Consider the following 24,186-nt stretch of genomic DNA (forward strand, 5'->3'; position numbering starts at 1 on the left):
TGTTATAAATGTAGAGTATATAGATTACATGTTATTCATGTCATGTATTAACAGTGGATAGTTGATATTATCAGCTTGGTGGCAGAGTGCTCTGAATCCTGAACTATCCACCTCTGAACTGACATTTCCAGGTTTGAGTCCTAGAATGTTTCTTTGTCAGTGTTTTTCCATTTATTTTATCCTCATTATGAATACCCAAAAGTGGTAGCAAAGTAATGCTAAATAAGAAAAAGACTCAGAAAGAGCTATTGCACCATGTAGTTAGTATGTGTATTAAATATTAGTATTTAACTTGTTTTTTAGAAAAAAGACTTGCAATAGTCAGGACAGATTCTTGCATTTTATTTGATTTGTAATCCATCATCTTCATTTTCACATATTGATGGCATCTAATTCAGATGGTATCACATTGTTGCTTGATTTGCAAGTTTCTTGTCACTTGGTGGCATCATCTGCTTGACCATGCTTTTCAGCATGTTATGGCAATTGTTTCCATGAGATTGTGGGTTGCTCTGTGGGTGAGAAGGGTGTGAAAGTAAAGAGGTGCTGTCGGGAAATCTGAAGTACTGAGTGCCAAGTAGTGTGAACTTGCCCATTATCAGATTTGACCTTTGAGTAAGAAAAGCAGCACAGACACAAGAAATCTTCTTGCTACAACCATGATTAGCACACTACATCACATACTATTTAACATGCTACCTAGGTATTTTATGCTTCCTTTCTAAACCTCTTGAAATTTTTGGCAGGCTCTGGTGAACCGCCCACTACTGAATTGATTGACATCGACTGTGCAAACTCAATATACGGTTGCTGCCCAGATGGCCGTTCTGCCTCAGAAGGACCTAACTTCGAAGGCTGCGGAGTCATCAATGAAGAGAATTGTACAGCTTCATACTTCCTGTGTTGTCCAGATGGAGTTTCAGCAGGTTTGTATCTATAGAGAAAAGATATGCCCAAAAAGCTACAAAAATCACATTTAGTGTAGTGAATCTGGAAAGTTGTATGACGAATTTTAATTATTAAACAAATTCCATTTAAAAGTTAATTTAAACATTTTTGTTTTAAAAAGTTACAAGTGTAATATCAACGCTATGATTTTCTTCCCTTCTATTAATATTACACTACTGTTGCTCTTTTGTAAGTTACTTATGATGATATTTAAATCATCAATGCTCTTTTTTTTTTTTTAAAAAAAAAAATTCTATTCTTTTTAAATTACTGATTCAAATGTTCAAATTTCCAGCACGAGGACCTAGGTATGAGGGCTGCCGGATGCCGTGTGAGGAAGAGAAGCATGGTTGTTGTGAAGATAACATCACCCCAGCACATGGACCCAACAAAGAAGGATGTTGCCTTAATACTTATTTTGGTTGTTGTCCAGATAATATACTTCCAGCTTTGGGACCAAACTTGGAAGGTACTTGATTTTTTTCTTTCTTCATGGAGCAAATGCATTTACTCAATATTTACTTTATTTGGGAAAGATGTGGCATAGAGTACAGGTGTTTTCTTGCAGATATACAATTCACTATGGAGCCAAGCTTATTTTGATTTAAGTTGCTACAGGGACCGTGATATAAAGCAACTAAACATAGCATAAATTTTGTTTCAACGTACAGTAAATTATGTAGAACTGTGCCATTGCTCTACCACTGAGCTACTGAGCCGGCCTGGCTTTGCCTGATTTTTTGCTTCCACTGTTTTACTTTCCAGTGCTACCGCAACGGGATCTGTTGCCTTGGGTTCGAGTTCTGGTCGAGCCTGCATGTTTCGCTAACAGTTCTATGTAGTTCATCTCCTGTGTGTGCCTAATTTAATGACAATAAATTATGTATGTAGTTTTGAGGTGAATTTTCATGTGATGATCTTTTTATATACATATATATGCATCTTACACCAAAGAGAAATTAGCAAGAATGATTTAATCTATGTTTTTTTAAATTTTATTCGAAAGGCAAGTTATTTAAAATAAAAAGAGTGCTGATATTAAATTTTTGCTCATTCCAATAAAGTGAAGATATGAAATTTACTGATACCAGTAACTGGTATTCTGCTAGTCCTACATACAATTGCAAATGTTCCATGAAGAATCTGAATAGTTCATTCACTTACATGTTTAATGTTTGCCAAAAAGTTATTCCAATGTGTTTTACTTTTTTAAAAAAATATTTAGACATTTAGTTTACAAAACCAGGTTATCAGAATTTTACACTAAGTTACTGGCAATTTACAAAAAAATATTGGATTGATAATTTTAAGATATATATCTGTAGGCTGATACCAAATAGACTATGGATTTACCTGTCCATCCCTAATTTAAAAAAAAAACAACAGTATAGTCTGTAGGCATGGTTTTATTTTTATCATATTTCCTAAATAAACAACCTAATCTTGAATACAAGGTATGTGCATGTGTTGTCAGAATATTGGAAAAAATTAACTATAAGGCTACTTTCACAATTAAAATTATTTATTTTCTCCACTATACATGTCACAGACAACCTGCAAAGCCTTTAGAATAACCTGAGAAATTACTTAAAGGGAGTGTGTTATTTTTCAATATCTAATTAGATTTTGCAAATTGTTGCTCATATTTTAGGATGTGGATGCCAGTATAGCACTTATGGCTGCTGCCCAGATAACAAAACTGCAGCTCGGGGTCAGAATCTGGAAGGCTGTGGCTGCCAGTACACACAACATGGATGCTGTCCAGATAGATACACTCCTGCTGCCGGGCCGGAGTTCCAAGGCTGTCCTTGCTACACCTATCAGTTTGGTTGCTGTCCTGATGGAATTACTGTTGCACGAGGACCTCACAGTCAAGGTAGACATTTCTTCTTGCTCCTCATTGCTAAATCAATAGCTTTGGAACGTACATAGACTCTGTATCGTGAACAACAGTCTCTTTCAGAAGTTTTTAAGATCCAGTTAGTACCTAAGTTGTTAATCACTCTTAAACCCTTTGCAATCATACCCTCTAGCTTTTCTTATTTACTCCTAAGCTTTTCTTTAATAATTTACTCCTGCTTTATTCTGTCATATTAAAAATTCTTGACTGATTTATGGGATTTGATTTTATGGCTTTCTGATACAGTATCTTAAAATTACATATCTTGGTGTGATAATGTGGTTTTATAAGAGTTAATTCAGTTTCGAATAATTCCTTCAATTGTGGCTCTAGTTGTTTCAGTCTAAGATTAGCCATAGGGAGTTTGTTGTTTCAGAGTACCTGGACATAACATACACAGAGAAATAACTAGTGGAATGTGAGGTGGAAAAAGAGGTTTGGTTGGATGCACAATGATAGAACATTGGCACAGAATGCCTGAAATACAGGTTTGATCACTGTTGGAGCCTCAAATTTTCACTAACATGTCAATAATTATTAAGAAGCATATGTTAACAAAAGTAATGTTACTTCTCCATATTTCACTGTGCCATGAATGAGCAGTAGTAGGACAGAGAGATAGGAGCCATAAATTTTTGGTGGAGGTGGTGGTCAGCACCATGCTCCACCTGCCTTTACTCCTGTGTGTGGACCTCAGGTATTTATCGATTATAAGATGGATGAGCCCCAGAGTCACTTTATTCTTTGTTGGATAAATTACCACCTGTGAATTTAACACAGATCTCTCACTTGGAAGTGGGAGACCCTCCTGACAAGGTCACGGCAACTCTTACAGTAAGTAATTAAGTTGAATTTTCTGTGAAATATGTGGTGCCAATTTAGATCTCAAACTGAGAATATTTTTAATTCGAAGGTCTTGTTTGTAGTCTTATTGTTTGGGACCTGAGTGTGATTCATTCTCTGGTTCCTTTGAATATTGAACATTGTTTTTTCTTCAGGGTGTGGCTGTGAAAACACAGACTTTGGTTGCTGCAGTGATGGAAGGACTCCTGCCACTGGTCCTGAGTTTGAAGGATGTGGATGCGAGGCCTCGATGTTTGGCTGCTGCCCTGACGGAATCACAGATGCACAAGGAGAAAAGTTTGAAGGCTGTGAAGACGTGCCTATTAGGCAGCAGGGTAGGAAATATTCATTACCTTCTCTCCACTCAGTATTTTGATAAGATAGTGCTTCATTTAATAGTTACAATTATTTGAAATTAACATGCAATTGCAGATAGTCCAGGAATCTTTTGGGGTCTGCAAAAATGCCACACAACACTTTCATGGAATTTTAATATCCTGGAAATTATGCAAGATATAACTTTCAGTATTTTTGCAACAGCATTGAGGGGTGAAATGGATTTGTGGTTAAGTGATGATCTCATTTGAAATTATGAATATTTTAAAGGATAACTGAAAAATTGATATGGGATAGTTCCAGAATAAAACTTAGAAATTAATATATATAAATATTTTAACATTTATAGAGTTTCCAAGTACAGTGAAACCTCAGTTTTACGTTTTTTAGGGGACCAAGTTGAAATAACTGAAAATCTGGGAAAATTTTGTAGCATTTTGCTGTACTGGGACAAAGAGAATTGAATATGTAATGCGGTAAAATGTAAACGTAAAATCAGCGTTCCACTGTATTAATATTGATGAAAATCAGTGGGAGTATTTATGATATATCAAATGGGAAATTTAATCACCAATATAGATTGATACTTTGCCCAGTCACACTGAAAAGTATACAGACACTTTCATGAGGCCAATTAATAAATACCATGGTGAATTATGGAAAACATACAAGTTTCTTTACTTTCCCCCCAGAATAGTACAGCAGAAGTGACTTTGTTGATATAATGACAGCTATTTTAATATTGTCATTATCTCATGAATGTAAGCATGAATACGCTTTTAACCTTTTGAGTCCCAAGGCCATTTTCACAAGTAAGCCTCTCTGTCCCGAGCCGATTTTGAGCAAAATGCAGAGTTTCAATTAAATGAGTGTAGATCGGAGACTAATTGCCCTAGAGAGATGAGGGATATACCGTTGTACGCGGAATGAACCAGAGATTCAGACTATATGAAATTTATGCAAATTCGGCGTATATATGGAGGGGAAAGGGGGAAATCCCCTGAAAATACTTGTTGTTTTTTTAAAAAATGGGGATTCGCCCCCCCGCCCTCCCCGAAAAAAGGATTTGAAAAGTTCAAAATGCACATAGAAATTATCGCTGGCATGTAAGGAACACAAAAATATTTGCATTATTATCATATGACCAATGTAACTTGAGTTGTACATCCCAAAAAGGAATGGTCGGCACACCACTGATTCAAGCTTCAAAATGCAGCGGTACCTTGAAATGACTTTAGCTCAGAGACTATTTTCCCTGGAGATATGAACTATATACCGTTGTACGCAGAATGAATCACAGATTCAGACGATATATAATTTATGCACCTTCGGCGTATATATGGAGGGGGAAAGGGGGAAAATCCCCTGAAAATACTTTTTTTTAAAAAAATGGGGTTTCGCCACCCCCCGCCCCCCCGAAAAAAGGGACATGAAAAGTTCAAAATGCACATAGAAATTATCGATGGCATGTAAGGAACACAAAAATACTTGCATCATTGTCGTATGACCAATGTAACTTGAGTTGTACCCCCAAAAGGAATGGTGGGCACGCCACTGATTCAAGCTTCAAAATGCAGCGGTACCTTGAAATGACTATAGCTCAGAAACTAAATGCCCTAGAGATATGAAAGATATACCGTTGTACGCAGAATGAATCACAGATTCAGACGATATATAACTTATGCACATTCGGTGTACATATGGAGGGGGAAAGGGGGGAAATCCCCTCAAAAATACTTTTCTTAAAAAAATGGCGTTTCCCCCCGCCCGCCCCCCAAAAAAATTTCAAAATGCACAAAATGCAAAATTTATGCAAATTTGGCGTATATATGGAGGGGGAAGGGAGAAAACCCCCAAAAATTATTTTTAAAAATTGTTGAAATGTTTGAAATTTATATCTTCCCTTGAAAAGAGAAGTCCCTTTTCCCGCCTTTTCACCTCCATTTTCATGAAGAAAAAAAAAGGTGCAAGAAACATTTCTGTTAAATACATGTGTTAGGAACAATATAAAAGAAAAAAATCGAAATTCTAGCCAAAAATAGAAAAGTTATAACGTAAAACTACGACCTTGACACAGCGTCTCGATCGAGACGCTTGGGACCGTGAGGGTTACAGTTGGGTATCTCGTTCAAGACGCTTGGGATCCAAAAGGTTAATTGATATAATGACAGCTATTTTAATATTGTCATTATCTCATGAATGTAAGCATGAATACGCTTTTAAAGGAAACTCTAGCATATTGGACTCCTGCATAGCCAGATGGTAACCCCTGTCACGTTTTGTGTGAGTAATTATTTTCCCTGTCCCCCCCCCCCCCCCGTTTCTAAACATGGTGTTGACCCAGTATCATGAGAACAATTAGGGAGCTGAAAGCCAGGTCTTGGCCCTAATCATGATGTTGTACCATGGAGTTCTCATAGATTGATATGGCATGGCATCATTTGCAATATTTCTTTTCCAGCATTTACAGTTTTAAATTGCTTCAATTTTGAATTGTCAATGTTAACATGAGTTAAAATTTTGTTATTTTATTGCTGGTAGTTCAAAGTGGTATTGGCTCAACAAAAGTAGAACTTTGCAGTCAAGTTGTAGGTCAAATGGTGCGTGATACCAACTAAAGTAGTTGGAAGCAAATTTTATCCATTAGTGAAAATTTTCAATTAATTGTTTTCAGAGATGTGCTCCTTGCCCAAAGACAGGGGGACATGCAGAAACTTCACTGTCAAATGGTTCTTTGACATGGAGTATGCAGGATGCTCCAGATTTTGGTATGGAGGATGTGATGGCAATGGAAATCGCTTTATGAGCCAGGAAGAATGCAAAGCAGTTTGTGTTGAACCACAAGGAAGAGGTATGCAGTTCCCAACTATTTTAAATGGCATGCTGATATTCATAGAGTAGGAATTGGCAATTACATGTACTGTATTTGGCAGAAGGATTAATGGAAATATGTGAAGAAATTTATTAAAATCCGATAAATCTTTTAGTAATGTACATGTATTGGAAACAATGATACATCGGTTTTTTCTTACATCATTAAGAATTTCAGCATTCATTTTTTTTTAAAAAATAAATGCATAAGAATTCTACCATTTTGTTATTGTTTTTACAGATGGACTGATATCTATGTTTTGCAGAAACTGATAAAAGAAATTCACCAATATTGATGAGCAATATTCCACAGCAAAAGTTGCAAATGTTCTTTGAAGAACACACATAAATGATTCATTAACCACCTTAATGCTTGTAAGCAGGTGACTGCAATGGGTTTACTTTGAAAAACAAATTGTGTATTTAGACCTTAACTGTACAAAAACAGGACTTGAATTATGTGTTTATATGCATTAAAATAACAAAATGGCAGAGGTTTACACTAAACTATAGGTTATAACAAGACCTCGCATTTTTAGGGTCTAAAAAATGTGCTTTTAGGTTCCTAAAATAGGCTCTAAAAATCCTAAAATAGGTTCTAAAAATCCTAAGGTAGGTCCTAAAAATCCTAAAATAGGTCCTAAAAATCTTAAGTTAGGCTTGAAAAGTCTTGAAGTAGGTTCAAAAAACTTAAAATAGTTCAAAATTCCTGAAAAACGTAGTTAGGTATAGTCACTGGCAATGAAAATGGGACACCTATATCCTGAAATACGCACTATCTTGCATAACGTTATGTGTGTTGCCTAACCCTACAGCGAAGGCAGAACTTACCATTGGAAATTTGCTATTAAAATCCCCTCTTCGCCATATAGTAGTTAGGCAAAAAAAAATCTTTTTCCATGTTATCCACAGTCAAACTCCGCAATTTTGTCTGTGAGGATCATCTTATATGCTGAAAATAATCTTTCAACAAAAACATAGTCAGTGGTGCAAACTTCAATGCTGAAACGTTAGTTTGCAAGGCGTGAACGCCACAAAGCACCGAAGTGGCATAAAAGTGAGCAAGACCACACAGAATCACACCACTTTGGATTGTACAGTGGCACCAGACATCTTGCTTTGTTTAGAGCTTTGAAAAATCACCATGGATTTGGAGGAAGGGAAATCAACAGAAAGTATGGTTCAAACACGTTCGTCATCAATCCTGTAAAACCTTTAAAAATATATAAAAATCTAAAAAAGGCTTGATTTAGGCACGTAAACCTAAAATAGGTTCTAACAAGCAAAATAGTTTTTTTAGGCACTATAAAACTTCATCAGTTGTTGCGTTTTTAATGAAACACTGACATAACTTATTATTTCTTACATACCTGCAAAAGAAAAAATAGGTTAAGAACCTAAAATCCGATGTCTAGTTGTAACCTATAAATACTTACTGTATTTATATATATATATATCAGATTAGTTAACATATTGATATGCCAATGTACCTATATTGGCTGATACCAATTAATCCGCTCCATTGCTAGTTTTTATGAATGTAAAGGCATCCTTCATGTCTTATATTCACGATTATTTTGTCATTTTATATTTGATGTATACTCTAATGGTATCAGAAACAGTTTCATAATAGAGAATCTTTAACTTTTGGCATAGGAAGGTAAAATAGGCTAAAATAACAGGTCAGTTCCTACATAGTTTATTTTACTTGCAGATGCCTGTTTCTTGCCTAAAGTGGAAGGCCCATGTGATGGGTATTATCCAACTTGGTACTATGATCCTGCACGGAAACAGTGTCTGCAGTTCATCTATGGTGGTTGTCTGGGCAACAATAACAAATTCCAAACAAGGGAGGAATGTGAAGATATTTGTGTTATTCCTGAAAATATTGGTAAGTGCGCTATTGTATTACAGGCTTCCTTGTGCTCCTTGCTAATTTTGCATTACTAAAACTTGAACATGCTAGAAATGTTGTAATTGAATTAGCTAATTGGCTGGAATTACTTGGTGAAAAATTGTCTCGTAAGATGTCATTGGTAGTGCAGAGTCAGTTACATACTAAGAAAGCATGAATAAAATCACTACATAATGCATTGACAATGATAGGACAAAACTCGAATGAATTGTTAATGTCATCTTTCATTACATGTGCGTTCAGTTATTATTTTGACAAACTGAATATTTATTCTATGATATTATTTACAGTCAATAGGTAGATTTACATTAATTTTTAGTTAAGATATTTTTATAAAACAAATAATTTTTCTGGAACAAATATTTCACTATCTTCGACTAATCTGATTCTATATCTGTTACAAGGGCTTTTGCATCAGATTTCCAAAAGAAAAGTTTGATAAAATTGTAGTAATTTGTCATGTGAAAGTAATATGTTTTAGCCTACTGAATTTTTTTGTGCAAATTAGCATTCATAGATTTTGGAAATACTTTTTTACAGTAAGTAAATACATTTTTGCATGTTTACTGATACATCATGAAGGAATAGTAATAAATATTAATCATAATAAACTCAAATCTGTTAAATATGTCATGGCTATCAATTTTTGGTGAATAATGATCATAATGTCAATGTGCCTTTACATGTTCAAAATGCATAGTTATTTGTTCTGTTTTTATGTACATGCATGCAAGATGTGCATCTTCTATTTGTCATATAAATGGTTAAGTTTGAGAAAAGTCTTTGCAGTTAAAACTCTTAATAAAAGTAGCATGTTTGTGAAGATAAATGTTCAGTTTTTCATTGACAGAGCATGGGATAAATGTTTGTTTTCTTTAGGGCTAAGCCAATACCACAGTTTTGTTTTAAAATATTCATAATTTCAGATGAGATAGTCGTTTAGTAAAAAAGAAAAAAAAATCATTTCTCCTCAAAATGTTGTTGCAAAAATAAAGAAAATTGTGCATTTTGCATAATTTCCAGGATATTACGACTCTGGAAAAGTTAGGGATGGCCAAATCTGGATAGAATTTCATCTGGATATCTGATAATTTTCTATCCGGATATCAAAATTATCCAGATATCCTTATTGTTCAGATTATCCAGGTATCTGGATTATCTGAAATGTCTGGATCCAAATGTCTGAATTATTCAGATAGTTTTTATTGTTTATCAATGTTTAGGGGCTAACCACATATTATTTTATTTGTCATGTACGTATTTCACTGTATGGATTCTCTACAAATCCATCATCAAATCTGCACTATCCGATATCTGAATTATCTGGATATTTGGCTTATTCAGATACTTGCATGTTCGAATTATCCCTATATTTGGATATCTGGATTATTCATTGCATCCGAAACAGATATTGAATAATTTGAAATCTGGATCTGTTATGTGGATTTTGTACCTATCCCTAGGAAAAGTATCACGTTGTATTTTTCCAGACCCCATTTGATTTCTGACTCCAGTAAAGTATCTGCCAGTATTATTGATAAATTCAATCTGATATTTTCTGATATGGTGACACTGGTATTGTCTTAGCCCTAGATTTTTATAACTTGGACAATAAAAAAAAATCTGCAAGAATGAATTTAAAACTAAGTATCAAATTTATAAATGCTTTCATGAAAACATCCTGAGCTTTTATATGCATTTGGATACATTGAAGCCGCCTGTTTTGCTTGCTTTGCTGTATGTTTTGCTCAAAACAAACATGTCTTGTTTTACTGGTACAATAGATGCATGTGAACAGCCGAAACTGGAGGGTCCATGCCGAGGAAATTATTCCCGGTGGTATTTTGACAAACAAGAGAGAACATGTAATGAGTTCACTTATGGTGGATGTAAGGGCACAAGCAATAATTTCTTGACCCAGAAAGCATGCCAGCAACAATGTCTACAACCAGGCAAAAGTCGAGGTAAGTTTCCGTTGCAAGTAAATATTCATCCACTATGCGTGGAACTTAGACAATAATTTACTGTGTTTTGTAATTATATTTTCTTTCATTTATTGATTTATTTGGTAATTGGAGTAGCATCCAAGAAACTAAATGTACTTGTTTCTAAAAAAATAGTAAGTTACTGGTGTATTTTAATAGATATATATATATATATATATGTAACATGTTAATGGATAAAAGCAAGGAGGGCCAAAAGGGCTAAGTAAAAATCAAGGAAGGCAAAAGGAAACACTCACCGGACAGTAGAAAAATTCAAAATTTTCGCAAACTTCGTAGCATCATCAGTGTGAGGTGAAAGAGACAGATTTTTATATATATATGTATATGGATAAAAGCAAGGAGGGCCAAATGGGCTAAATAAAAATCAAAGAAGGAGAAAGGAAACACTCACCAGACAGTGGAAATTATAATTTCAAATTACTGAGATTTGAAAATGGACAAAGTTGTAAACCTCATAGAAGTTGTGTGCTCTCTTTGCATGTATTGTAAATAAAAATGTTACAGTTCAAAATTTTAAAATTACTATCAAGAGCATTCACTAAGTCAAGTCACGTAATTTATTTCATGATAGTAATTTAATTATCTTTAATTATCTTTACTTATGTGACTGTCATTTTTAAGTATCTGCTCTTTATCATGAAATACACTCCTTTTTGTTATCTTAAAAACTGATCATGTATTATAAAGAATTTATCAAATTGTGAAGTTATATTAGTGCCACTTTATGCATAAGGCATATTTATTTGCACAATGACCAGGTGTAGCAACTATTTAATTGAATTATTAGTATTTTAACTACCCTTCTACTCCTTACGTTTCTTCACATACATATCTCATTTTTTTTTCTGAATATTGTCCATGTTTTTAATTTTTCTCTTTCATAGAAACAATTTTCATGCTTATACGACAATAGTATGATTTACTAGGAGTGAATTTGAAATTTGTTCATGGCTGTTTTCATGTGCTAATACATTGAACACTGTAATGTATATATTTTTTATGTGTTGCCTGTGAAGCTTGTTCAATAGACAGTATGCATTTCACTTGTACACAAACTGTGGTGAACGAAAGACAAGGAGCTGGTTTGCTGGCCAAGTGAATTAAGTGGTCAACTTTTGATCTTGCCACTGAAGTTCCTTGGTTCTAGTCCCATCCTGGTCATGGGTGTTGTTTTTGAATGTCAATTCATCAATGTCACCTAATCATCACCCATCCTCATCGTCAAAATTAGACAAAAGTGGCAGAAATGTGATATAAAATAACAAAAACATGCAAATTCAAAAGACAAGCATGCAATCGAAGTGAATATCCATACATAGCTGGCACAATTATGATTGGTTAAATAGCATGCCTGTGAGACCTAATACTTAGTGTGTTATGCTTGCAGCCCTGGGCTCAGCTGAGACCTGAAATTTTGACTGGACCAGGATTATGCAGACAGTTGGCAAGCTTCCTGATTATGAAAAAGTAGCAGACTGGTTTAGAAAACAACAGAAGGGTGACAATTAACCAATCAACTGACACATGTCATCCACGAAATGCCCCTAGCAGTCATTGGTTCAGAACCATTGTAGAATAATATTCCTGAAGTCTTAACAAAACAAACAAATTCAACAACGATAACTGGGCTCGTGAATTTGGCAAAACCAGTTATTTTACAACTTAAGGAACACACTGGGCGAAAGTGCAGGTGCAAAGTTTTGTTTATAGAAATTTTCCACATTGTATCCAGCAGAAGGCATGTCCTTCTGGCAGAAATAACCTCTACAGCAGGCACTGTTACTCATTTCAATCACATTTTAGGAACAGTTGAGATACACTCATCTTGTGCATGTTGCTTAATATATCTCTCTGTTCAAATTATATAGTATTTCCCAAACTAGTACAGTTTGAGGCTATCATGCACATGTATTGTCTGCAAATAGCAGGTAATTTTTAACTGAACAAACCAGCCTCCCAGTCCGTGCCTTTCGTGCAAGAACGAACTTCACGCATTGCATGAAAATCGACTTAAGGAATGCCATAACAAACTTCACCAAGTTCACAACCGGACTTGTGGAACCGTCAGTGGGCATAACTCGTTTAACACATTAAATTCGTGCGGCTTTCAGAACGTACCCATTGAAAGTTTTGCCCTAGCCTCCATGTTGCAGTGCTTAGCATAGCATGCTATGAATCCAGTGGTTCTATCTGGCAAATTTACTATTATCTGGAAATAATCATAAATATTGGTCTCATCCCTAATCAATGACAGTCAAAAACTAGTCCCGTAACTTTGATACTGGAATATTTGGTGTAGCAATATTTCACGATACCGGTATAATTCACTTTGATATGGAAATACTTGGTCAAGCCTACCATAATAGAACATCCTGTATTTGTGGAACAGTCTTCTAACGTTTCTTGTATTAACTGTAGAAATGCTCAGGAGACTGCTATCTATTGAGCAAGCTTGTCGTTTCTTTTCCATTCCTCTAATCTTAACTGTCTTTTTCAGCTGAAGCATTTTATCATATCACTAGTTGCTGCAACTAGTTTTTTTTTGGTGTTTCTTTGTTTAAAATTTAATTTGTTTCAGTCATGGATATCTGTGCTCTCCCGAAGGACATGGGTCCATGTCCTGGCTCCATTTTAAGGTGGTACTATGACTCCAATGAGGAAATGTGTAAACAGTTTGTCTACGGAGGTTGCCAAGGCAATCCGAACAGGTTTAAAAATGAAGACGAGTGCAAAGAGAGATGTCATGTCTCTAACGGTCGAGGTATAATCAGAAATTCAATATGTAGAGTCTGTTGGAGTGTCGGAGGCACTGTAGACCTGTAGCTTGGTGTTTGTCTTGTCCCTGTGTGTCATCTTGTGATGTAGTGCTTTGTAGTATGTCTTTCTGGTGTTGGTCTCTGTGATCTCAGAATCCTTCCTCACTTCTTTGATGTTTGTATACTGTGGTGCAGTCTGTCTTCCTTTGTGGTTTGTTCAGTGTAGCTGAGTGAAGTATGCTTGTGAACTAATATAGATGGACGATTTCATTCTACTTAACTGATGAAAACTTTAAAAAAATTTAAAGTGACTAAAATAAACAAAATCTCTAAAGCATGGTGGTGTTAACTAATGTATAGTTACTGCCATTTAAAAGACCATATAATTGTAAATTGTATGTGTTTGTGGGGGAAGAGGGAACAGTAACAAAACAGTGTATATATTACAAATGGATCAATATGAAAATTTTACCAATACTAATGTGAAATTTACCAATATAAAGTAATGTATATAACCAGGTGATTAGTTTGGAAAAAGATACTGCATATTTTGACAATTATTTTACAAAACTAGAGTATCATTATATCCATAAAAATAGTAACTGAATGGAAGACTTTTGCAAGAAGTTATTACGAACTGTTTATTGAAATATTGGTTTAGTTAAAATAATTGGCAGTTTTGTAGATAAATCAACACACTGGTGTACCCTATATTGGCTGATAGCAACATTCTATCCCATTCCTACCTTTATATTAAAAAAAATATAACAAAATTGCAGGATTTTTGCATTAACTTAAGCTAATTTACAGAAATATTAGATTTGTAAAATTATATAGTTTTACCAATAACTACTGTACCAGCTGATACTGATAGTATATCAATCAATCTGTCCCATCCATAAAATATAGTTATGTGAAATTTTAATCAACTACTGGTATAAACTTATTGATACTGATAACTGATATTCTGCTCATTGAATATTAAATCAAAAACATTTGTGAAAGCCAGGGATGGTTTGTTTACTTCCTCAATTAGTGTATGAAACCAATGTGGGGGGAAAATATTAATTATTTACATAAAACTACATGACAGGCATAATTTTGTTGTTCTCCTAGCATTATACCTGGGCCATGCTAAGAACCAGCCCCCATTCACAGCACAGAACAGCTATTTTGACAATATTCTATTTCTCTGCTGGCTGCTTCAGGAAGGAGGGATTTTAATGTTGTTGCTTCTTGCCCAAATATGGGAGCAGCAGTAGGCGTAATTGGCTGTTTGTCTGCAAGTTCCTTTATACATAAATGCGACAACAGATGGTCACTGCCATAAAGGTGTTTCCCGCATTGGCTGTTATCGTTGCCTCACCCTAAGTAACATGGAAGCCATTGCCGATGCACTATACTGGATTTCTGTGTAGGAACCGAGCACTTTGATGGTTCTCGGAATTTTGAAGGAGCTGCCTTTCCACCCCTTGCAGATCCTCAACAGGCAGGGTTGGGTGTTGCTGTTGCACCCAAGCAATGTTTCCAGCTCGAATAGCTTGTGACCAGATTGAAGAATGACCAATTGTGCGGCGGTGAACTGCATATATGATATGCAAACAGTTACAAGTGGTCTTGAATCAGAGCGCAATAAACTCTAAAATAGGTATAATGATGGCGAGATGCCTACGTAGATTATCATATCTCAGGGTAAGTAGTATTATTCGCAGCAAATAAATATTCTACTATTGAGACAGCCCACGCAACATGTTAAAAATAATTATCTTCACAAACTGTACGATTTCTTGAGTCGCACATTATTTTTCTCGATTTAGTGACGACCGATTTTGAGAATCCTTATTAGAAAACAATGCCTCCGCGATGGCACAGTGGTAATGTCCTTGCCTTGTATTCAAGGAGTCCCAATTTCGATACCCAGTGAAGGCACATATTGGTTTGGATTCCACTTTAAACCGTAGATCCAGTCCCGATTAGCCTTACTGTGCATAAAGTGGACTTAAATCCTGCCTCAAGTCCTTAAGAAACCTTTCGGATAAACAAAAATTTAAGCAAGTAAAATCATTTTTGTCATTTTGTGGTAAATTATCATTTTGGGTTATTTTTTGTTCGTATGGATCTGCCTCATCCTCCTCTGTGGCTGTGCAGTCTAAGGTGCTGTGCTTTGGGTTCCGACTGTGGGACGGCATGCGTTCGTGTCTGCCTCGATTCGGTCTCTGGGTTTTCGGCCTGTGTATAGGACCGGTGGCAACCCACCATCGTGAGAAAATTGGGGAGCTACGATTGAGTAGTGTAACCCGGTCATAAAAATCTCGTATAACAGCAGGGGGTTTGATGTGCTGACCCCACTTCACTCCATTACTGGTTGAATATATTTCCACACCTCTAGGTAGGAATTTCGGAGGGAGACTGGCAGTTGTGAGATAGGCCAAAGCCCTTCAATAGTTGTCGAGCCACTGGTTATTATTATTATTATTATGAATCTCCCTCTCTCAATAAGTTTATTTTATTGAGTCAAGCACAATAGCCAACTCTTGCAATGAGTTAATGGAAAGACATACACGCGTGGTTGCACATATATTTAAGCATCTAAAGAATAATTATATTCTTGTGGTAAGGAGTCGTTGTCATTTAAATTTTTTTTATTGATTTATTTCATCAACATTATCGAAAATATTGTGCCATGCTGAACCTAACAACTTAACAAAGGCACATTGATTGCTTAATGAGGAATTTTTTTTGTGTTGCAGAGCAGGTTCAGGTTTTGGAGTGTTGCAATGCGTTACACAGTCCGTTCGAAGAATTTGGAGAATATTGATGTTTTATCAGAGGGACGACCCCCGAATAAATATGTGTGCATGTTTTACAGGTTTCATCGCATTTAAGATGGTAATTTTCCGGCGCAACATGCCTGTTGCCACTTCGGGGCTGAAGAGCCTGATGACAATGACAAAGTTCCAATTCATAGGTGGCAACACTTACAGGCAGGAACAACCTTGGCAGGAAGGTACTCTGATTGGCATCATGTTGACAACTGACTCAAGAAGCACTGCAACCGACAAAACTCGAAGTGCTCGGACGCTACGTTGACATAAACTTTAGCATTGTCTGATGTTGGGTTTAGTTGGTAGAACTATCTACGCCTTTAGTAACCAAATGAAGGAATTTTAGGCTGAGTTAGGCTATTTATAGAAATATTCAATTGGTAAAATTATTAGAAATTTGATCAGTGAATACCGATAGAGTACTGATTAAATTGGCTCATCCTTAACTTATATATACAAACATGAACAGTTGTATTGATGAGAATTGTCAAGTTTGATTCACACATTCATTGACTCTATTGGATCATCTTTCAGTTATGAATGTATGGAGATTATGATAGGTCCTCTGTCACTCTTTTATTTTTATAGTCCTGCGATTAATTTACCCCAGACAGGTACCTTGGTGGCCAAATAGACTGGGCACACTTGTGAAGGTCTTTGTTTCGAGTCCCTGCAAGAATATCGGTTGTTCTGTCATCTAGTTTATTATCTCGATAAAATGCATAAAGCTGTCAGAAGATATATTTATCTAAGTATGTGAATTGTACATGTGCTTTTCATTTACTGAGTGTGGGTACCATTAAGTAATAATTGTCAGTCGATGAACAATCGTGTGTATTTTTGTTTTAGGATCTTCACTATAAACTTTATGTTTTGCAACTTAGTTCTTATTAACCTTTGGGTATAAAATAGGTTCAAACTGTTGAAGAAGACAAGTTATCGCTGAAGTTATCAGTCAGACAATTACTCTTTCCACTAGCTCTTACAATTTATGTACACTTTACAGACATGTAATAACGTGCAAGAATGCACTGATGGATTTGCAACTTTTTCAAATGCATGAAAAAGTACCATGCACATAATGCAATTTGCACAGAACAGTTAATAGATTTCAATGCACACTGGTTGGCCATGTGTAATGCCTAGTGAAAGACGCTGCTGTACAACAGAACCAGTTTTAGTATAGGTCATTTTACAGAAGATATTGACTTTGTTGAAAAGCAGTGTTTGTACACTGTTTGAAATTACCTACACAAATGTATTTATCATTGACTCTTAAAAAGAAATAAAAGCTAATTGCTGCTTGTAATATCTTTATTAATAGAACTCTGCTTTGAATTGTGATGTTTGGTGAGTACTCTGAACTATAATATAATGTTCTGTATAAATAAATATCTCTATCTATCTCTCTCTCTCTCTAAACATGTATGAGGAGTCAAAAAAATAAGGTTTCCTGCTGGGTTTTTTTTAATGCAGTTGACTTTCTTACACCACTGATTTTTTCTCAACTGCTATTTTTCAATGTTGTTCTCTTTAATTGTCATTGCTATTATCCATTCACTCATTTCATCAGTTCATTATCCATCCTCATCATCATGATTAACCCAGGATGTTGAAAAGCAGAATAAAATAACCAAGAAAAATAAATGGTAGTCAAATATTAAATGTGCTGCTAAGAGAAACAATAAGTTTTGGTTCAAGGATATTTTGGCAGGCTCAAGTTTGATGGCTCCTTCTAATTATTGCACTTAGTACATATCAGGTCCTGTCTCTTCATGAAGTTTCAACTTATTTCACAAATCTTCTTATCAATTGTTAGCATATGTGTACAACTCATGTTACCCCTTTCTTATGTAAGCAGGAAGTATTCCTAAGTAGCAAATTCAACATGCTTTACCATACATTTATTTTAGTTTTTTATACAATTTTTCCATTGCATTTTCAGTTGTATAGATAAGAATTTTTTCATTACTGATAATAGTACTGCATACTGTTTCCATGTAGCAATATACTGAACCCAATAAAAGATGCTAGTTGTATAATTATGTTACTGAAAACATTAGCAGTACAGTTCAGCTACTTAAGACAGTAGACACAGTTGGACTACCAAAAACAGTAGGAAACATTAGCAGTACAGTTCAGCTACTGAAAATTATAGACACAGTTGGGATACAAAAAACACTAGAAAATATTAGGAGTACAGTTCATCAACTGGAAACAGTATGTGTTTCATAACACCTATTGATCTTCTGAAAACAGTAGACATAATTTTCAGTAGGGTATGCATTAAATGAATAGAATGTTGTTTTTCACATTTTGCATTAAGAACCCTCATGAAACTATCATTCACAACATAATTCATGATATCCATTACTGTCTTTATATGAGAAATCTTATTCTTATCACATGGTATGAAGCCTTTTATCCATAAAAGAACAACTTACTTTCATTTAGTTGCCGTTGTTATATCCAATAGCACATAGAATAAGAGTATTAACGTGTTTGTGTCACCACCTGACAAACTTTCCTACTAGGTGACACCACCAACCACAAGCAACATGACCATGAACTAGGAAACCTCATTTTATGGCTCCTGTCGCATATATTTATGTAATAAATGTTCTACATGTTAACTAAATGTAAATAAATTTAACATTAATAACACAATTTGTTGTAGTGTTGTTTGCATGTATGTAATTTGCCATTGCTTGCTGGCAGATTCATGTGTCTTACCACGTGCTCAGGGAGAATGCGGTGAACGCATAGCTCGTTGGTTCTTCGATGGCTCGGAAAATAGATGCATGCCCTTCTATTATAGTGGTTGCGATGGGAATGCTAATAACTATGAAACTCTTGAGGAATGCGAAGGAGCTTGTCCAACAAAACCGCGTAAGTCTTCTTTACAGTGTGTAAGTTTAAGTTTGCTGTAGATTGTAGTTCACTTTCAGGTTGATGGTCTCTTATTATTGCACAAATCTCTAATTCTAGCACAGCATGTTGTTGGTATTTTTTGAATATGGAAACTGTTAACTGAATTAATAGAGTAGCTTTCGAGTTCAAATGTGTTGTCTTTTATATTTTAGGGTCGTAAATTCTCTAGGAAATATAGGGTCTACCAGCGAATTGGGTGATTTGACCACACCATTTTTCCATCCTATCCAGTGGAGGGATCCCCTTAATTTAGAATGGTGATCCAGAGCATTAGTTAGAATTGAGTCCTGGACTGATGCACAATGTATTTGCTGCAAGAGCATTTTACGAAAACAATGATAGTTTTGTGACTGTCCACTTATCCACATATTGGGGTTAACACACAAAGTTGCTTTTAATGGTGTGATTTAACCCACACGTTGCTTCTCAGTGTGTTGTCCAGCAGTACCCTTCTGGGTAATCAGACCTTTTTGTTTCAAGAATGATGAAAATGCTTGCTTGCTTGCTGAATGTTGAGCATCATGAACAGATGTTGTGGGACTTCTTTTTTATTAATAAACTTGAAAACCTTCATGTACACAATGAACAAAATGAGGCTACAAGTCTCACTGCATATGTGTCAATGAAAACCCTGTATTCATTGCTTCCTGAAGATCATATTTTCAAATTGGACAATATGTGGTAACCTCACCACTTGTAACTTGTAACCCCCTCAAGACGTTATGGTTAAAGTGTTTTGTGCACTAACGTCACACACCTTCGAATGGAAGGATTGCTGTGAAAATTCTCCACAGAATGATTAGTAGTATCCTCTGTAGGTTCACAGTGTCTACAGCAAAATGGAGAATGTTGTATAGATGTCATATTCTGAAAATGAAGTTTTGTTTCTGGACGATTTTTCCTTCGACAAATACCATTGTATGTACTTCCCATAAATGTAAAATATCTCATTTCTGAGTATTGCAGTTTAGTTTTATTGAGTTTTAAAAATTGCCTGGTTCATTGACAGACCCTACACAAGGTTATTCAAAATTATTGTCAGGATTTCCGTGGCTTATAAGAATCAAATTAGAAATAACATGGAAACCTTTGGAGAAGGAAATCACTAATGTGAACAAGATTTATAAGAATGTGTTTGAATTATCCATTAACTCTCCTAAACTCTGAGTAACTACTTATTCATTTTCATTAATTACAAAATCAGATATTTTGCTATAATCTCATTGGTTGGAGAGGAGAAAATACGTATTACATATTTCGAGGACAAGTACTTGTATTCAATGAGTAGCATTTTATTCCTCCTCAAATTATATCAAGTTATAACATTATAATGTTAATGCACTATTTATATAAGTTCATGTATGACATATTATATATAAAAATGCTTCCAACTTGACAGAGCAGGATGTCTGCACATTACCAGCATTGCTTGGAGAGTGTCACAATTACACGGAAAGGTGGTATTACGACAGCTACGAGCTACGATGTAAGCAGTTCTACTATGGTGGTTGTGGTGGAAATGACAACAATTTCCAGACTTTACATGACTGTGAGCATAGATGCGAGAATGGATATGCTACCTCAGCTCCGGTACCACAATTTTCAACAGGTATGTACATTTTTTTCACTTGTAAAATAATTACGGTGAACTTGAAATGTATTGATTTGTATGTCACCACTGTTGCAAATTAACAGATGTCAAGGTAGTTCATTCGTCATTATGATATTTCACACTGAAGTGACAAGTTACACGTTGTGAACGGACCAGTCAACAGCAACATTTCACATCATAGCACCATAATAACATAGCATGTGTTGCTTCAGTGTGATGGAGTATGCATTTCAGCTGTTTGCTTATATAATTTTTCTCCTGTAAGAAACACAAGGAAACTCATCTGTCAGACTCCGTTTTAGGTCATCACCTTCATCTCTCCCTATCTCTTTTCTGCCCTTTTTCAGGATTCCCTGGTATCCTCTCTTTCTTCTCTAGGGGATATCATTTTAGTGTTTCCTTCAGGATGCTGTTCTTTTGTTGAAATGTGTGTCTTATCTTTCTCCATTTCTTTTGTTTTTAATTTTTTTTTCTATTTTTTCTGCTTTGTCACTTTTCATAAACGTTCATTATCTATAAATCTTAACCATCTAATCCCAACAATTTCAAGCATTTGTTCACATAGATTTGTAATTAATGTTTGTAATTAATTTATATTTTTCTTCATGTCACAGGCATAACCAAACTGATTTCACATTTGTTTTGTTTCATTCCCTATTAGAGATAGGCTAATATGATATGTTTTCATGACCCAGATAAAATTAATCAATACCAATAACCAATATTGAACTGGTCCAGTATAAAATAGATAGTTTGAATAGTATCAAATAAATATGTTATTTGAAGTAAGTCTTGAAGCTTTCCTGGCGATGAATGAAGAAAAGAAGTTGTGGAAAGAATTCCTTTCTACAACTCACCTAGTCGATAGCCCGAGAGAATGTTTTCATCGAATGTGTCAATAGTTATTCATCTTTTGTTCATGAGTCCATTAGCTTCTTTGTCGTTATGACGATGTAAAACCTGCAGCACTTTTTTTTTGGAGAAGAAAAGAATTTTTTTTTATTAGTTATGACAACAGATGATGTGGCAACATTTGATTTAAATTAACACATTGGTTAACATACCAATTAAATATAAATTAAAACTGAGTCAATATCACTTTGAACTGATATGTATGGCAGTAGTCTTCTCTATTCTCACGAATACCTGTACTGATGCTTGAAAATTGTAACAGTTAAAATGTGTTCAATGTACTGTAATGTGTAAGTATTTCACTGCAATTATATGCATAAATTTATGAGAGTTTTGCTTTAAAATATTCAAGAATTACAGATATTACTTAATCACAAAATCCAATTTTTCATGTAATGTTGGTGGAAATAAATGAAAAACTTGAATTTTGCATAATTTTCAAGAGAATTAGACTCTGGAAAAATGTTGCATAGCAATTTTATGAGCCCCTGAGAAATACCCAAACTTTGAAAAAATATTGGCCAATATCTCAATAAATTCCAACATTGTTATTAGCTCAGCTCTAATACATGTATAACAACTATTTACATCATTTCTAATATTCTTGAAGTTATGGGAAAATGACTGGACAGGTATTTTAAATTTTGTTTCCAGAATTCTGCTTCCTTCCTGATGACCATGGACCATGCTCCGACTCTGAAGCCAGATGGTTTTACGACAGCAGAGATGGCGTCTGCAAGCAGTTCCTTTACGGTGGATGCCAAGGCAATGACAATAGGTTTTCTACTCGGCAAGAGTGCGAGGAGAAGTGTGGCTATGCTCAGGGTAAATTTTAAACCCAATTATATTACAATGAAAACTTTGTCTATAGGTGTTATGTTGCCTTTCCATCCAATCCAGGACTTTTGATTTTTGATTAGGCACCTTCCTATGATGGAGATGTAAAAGCAAGTGGATAAATCACTGGCTACATACAGGGATGAATGTACACATGACTAAGAAAACATAAAAAAAACGCTGTCAAAAAGGAGCTTGTAGTTCATGTTAAAAATGTAAAATTTAAATCTTAAATTCACAATAGAATTACCTAGAAATTTAGGTGAAAAGTGCAGACTTCACTAAGAATAGAATCTGGGTCTCTGGCATACTGTGCCATTATTCTATCAACTGGGCTAGCCCTGTTTTCATCGAATTTTATGCTTCTGTTTTTACTGGTGTTGAATTCCGCTTGTCAATGATGCTGTGTTGCCTTTGAAACACTGATGCTCTTTGATGGTACCTAATTTCTTCCAGCATGGAGCTGTTTATTACATCATAATTTGGTATGTACAGAGTAGAATTAATAACTTTAAAATTGTACATGTAGTTACTAAACTATACATCATACAGAACTCAGTGTCTGTAATTCTATATGACGTAACAGCATCTCTTGCTGTTTTATTGTAATCCTACTTCGCATATTAAAGCATGCCTTTTTCAGATGTTTTTGCTGTAAGCTTTTTACTCCATTTTTCATTATCTTGGTTTCATTGAGCAGTTTTTTTAAAAAAACACTGACATTTCCCCTTGTGTTTTTATTTTCCAGACGTCTGCACATTGCCGAGGGTGGTGGGTCCATGCAGTGGGAGTTTCCAGCAATGGTATTATGATCGCAGCACTGATATATGCTATGAGTTTGACTATGGTGGCTGCCAAGGAAATGGAAACAGATTCAATAGCAGAGGAGACTGTGAAGCAAGGTGTAGGAGACATGCACCACTTACAACCCAGAGACCTGTCATTGCTGAAGGTAAGGAACCTCGAAACCATTTTTCGAATATTATAATTAAAATCTATTTAATTTACAATTATGATACTTCATTTTTAATTTGATTTTAAAATTATACCATGACTGGAACAATATTGTGTATTTAGTTATTAGATTGCAAGACTCTCAAAGCATTAGTTAGATATAAAGACAAAGATTTACACTTTAAGGTAATAAAAACTTAATATACCAGGTGGTCCATTTATAATGATAGTATGGAATATCGCATGCAGAATGCATCCAAATGAAAAATTGCACACCCCCTAGGGGGGTGGGGGGTAAATTTGAAATTTCAAATGGAACACCCCCATTCATTTTACATATTTGGATTCTGTGTTGAAAAAGAAGAATTTTTTGTTTGAAAAATTTTGAAAAAAAATTGCAAACTTCGAACATTTATAAACATTTGGTAGTTTCAGATTCATTTTGTTCCCTTTATGTAATAACGGTTTTGGTTTCCGTTGAGAACATTGCATAAACGAATTTTATTAAAAAAATGTGTGCAAAGAATTCGACAAAAGAAA

At 35.0% G+C, this 24,186-nt stretch overlaps 1 protein-coding gene across 1 annotated transcript in view; it reads left to right on the forward strand.

The window, feature by feature from the left end:
• Positions 1 to 24,186, forward strand: part of Ppn (proteoglycan-like sulfated glycoprotein papilin) — a 326,401-nt gene that overhangs the window by 267,003 nt on the left and 35,212 nt on the right. The window contains exons 21-32 of the mRNA XM_083119653.1: positions 747 to 926; positions 1,244 to 1,417; positions 2,600 to 2,824; positions 3,847 to 4,026; positions 6,702 to 6,878; positions 8,613 to 8,789; positions 10,598 to 10,777; positions 13,398 to 13,580; positions 19,119 to 19,289; positions 20,731 to 20,940; positions 22,510 to 22,680; positions 23,441 to 23,644. Of these exons, the coding sequence (XP_082975779.1) occupies positions 747 to 926; positions 1,244 to 1,417; positions 2,600 to 2,824; positions 3,847 to 4,026; positions 6,702 to 6,878; positions 8,613 to 8,789; positions 10,598 to 10,777; positions 13,398 to 13,580; positions 19,119 to 19,289; positions 20,731 to 20,940; positions 22,510 to 22,680; positions 23,441 to 23,644 (2,232 nt within the window). The remainder of the gene's footprint in view (positions 1 to 746; positions 927 to 1,243; positions 1,418 to 2,599; positions 2,825 to 3,846; positions 4,027 to 6,701; positions 6,879 to 8,612; positions 8,790 to 10,597; positions 10,778 to 13,397; positions 13,581 to 19,118; positions 19,290 to 20,730; positions 20,941 to 22,509; positions 22,681 to 23,440; positions 23,645 to 24,186) is intronic.

The sequence above is a fragment of the Lepisma saccharinum genome, chromosome 3, assembly GCF_977018435.1.
Source record: "Lepisma saccharinum chromosome 3, izLepSacc3.1, whole genome shotgun sequence".
NCBI lineage: Eukaryota > Metazoa > Arthropoda > Insecta > Zygentoma > Lepismatidae > Lepisma > Lepisma saccharinum.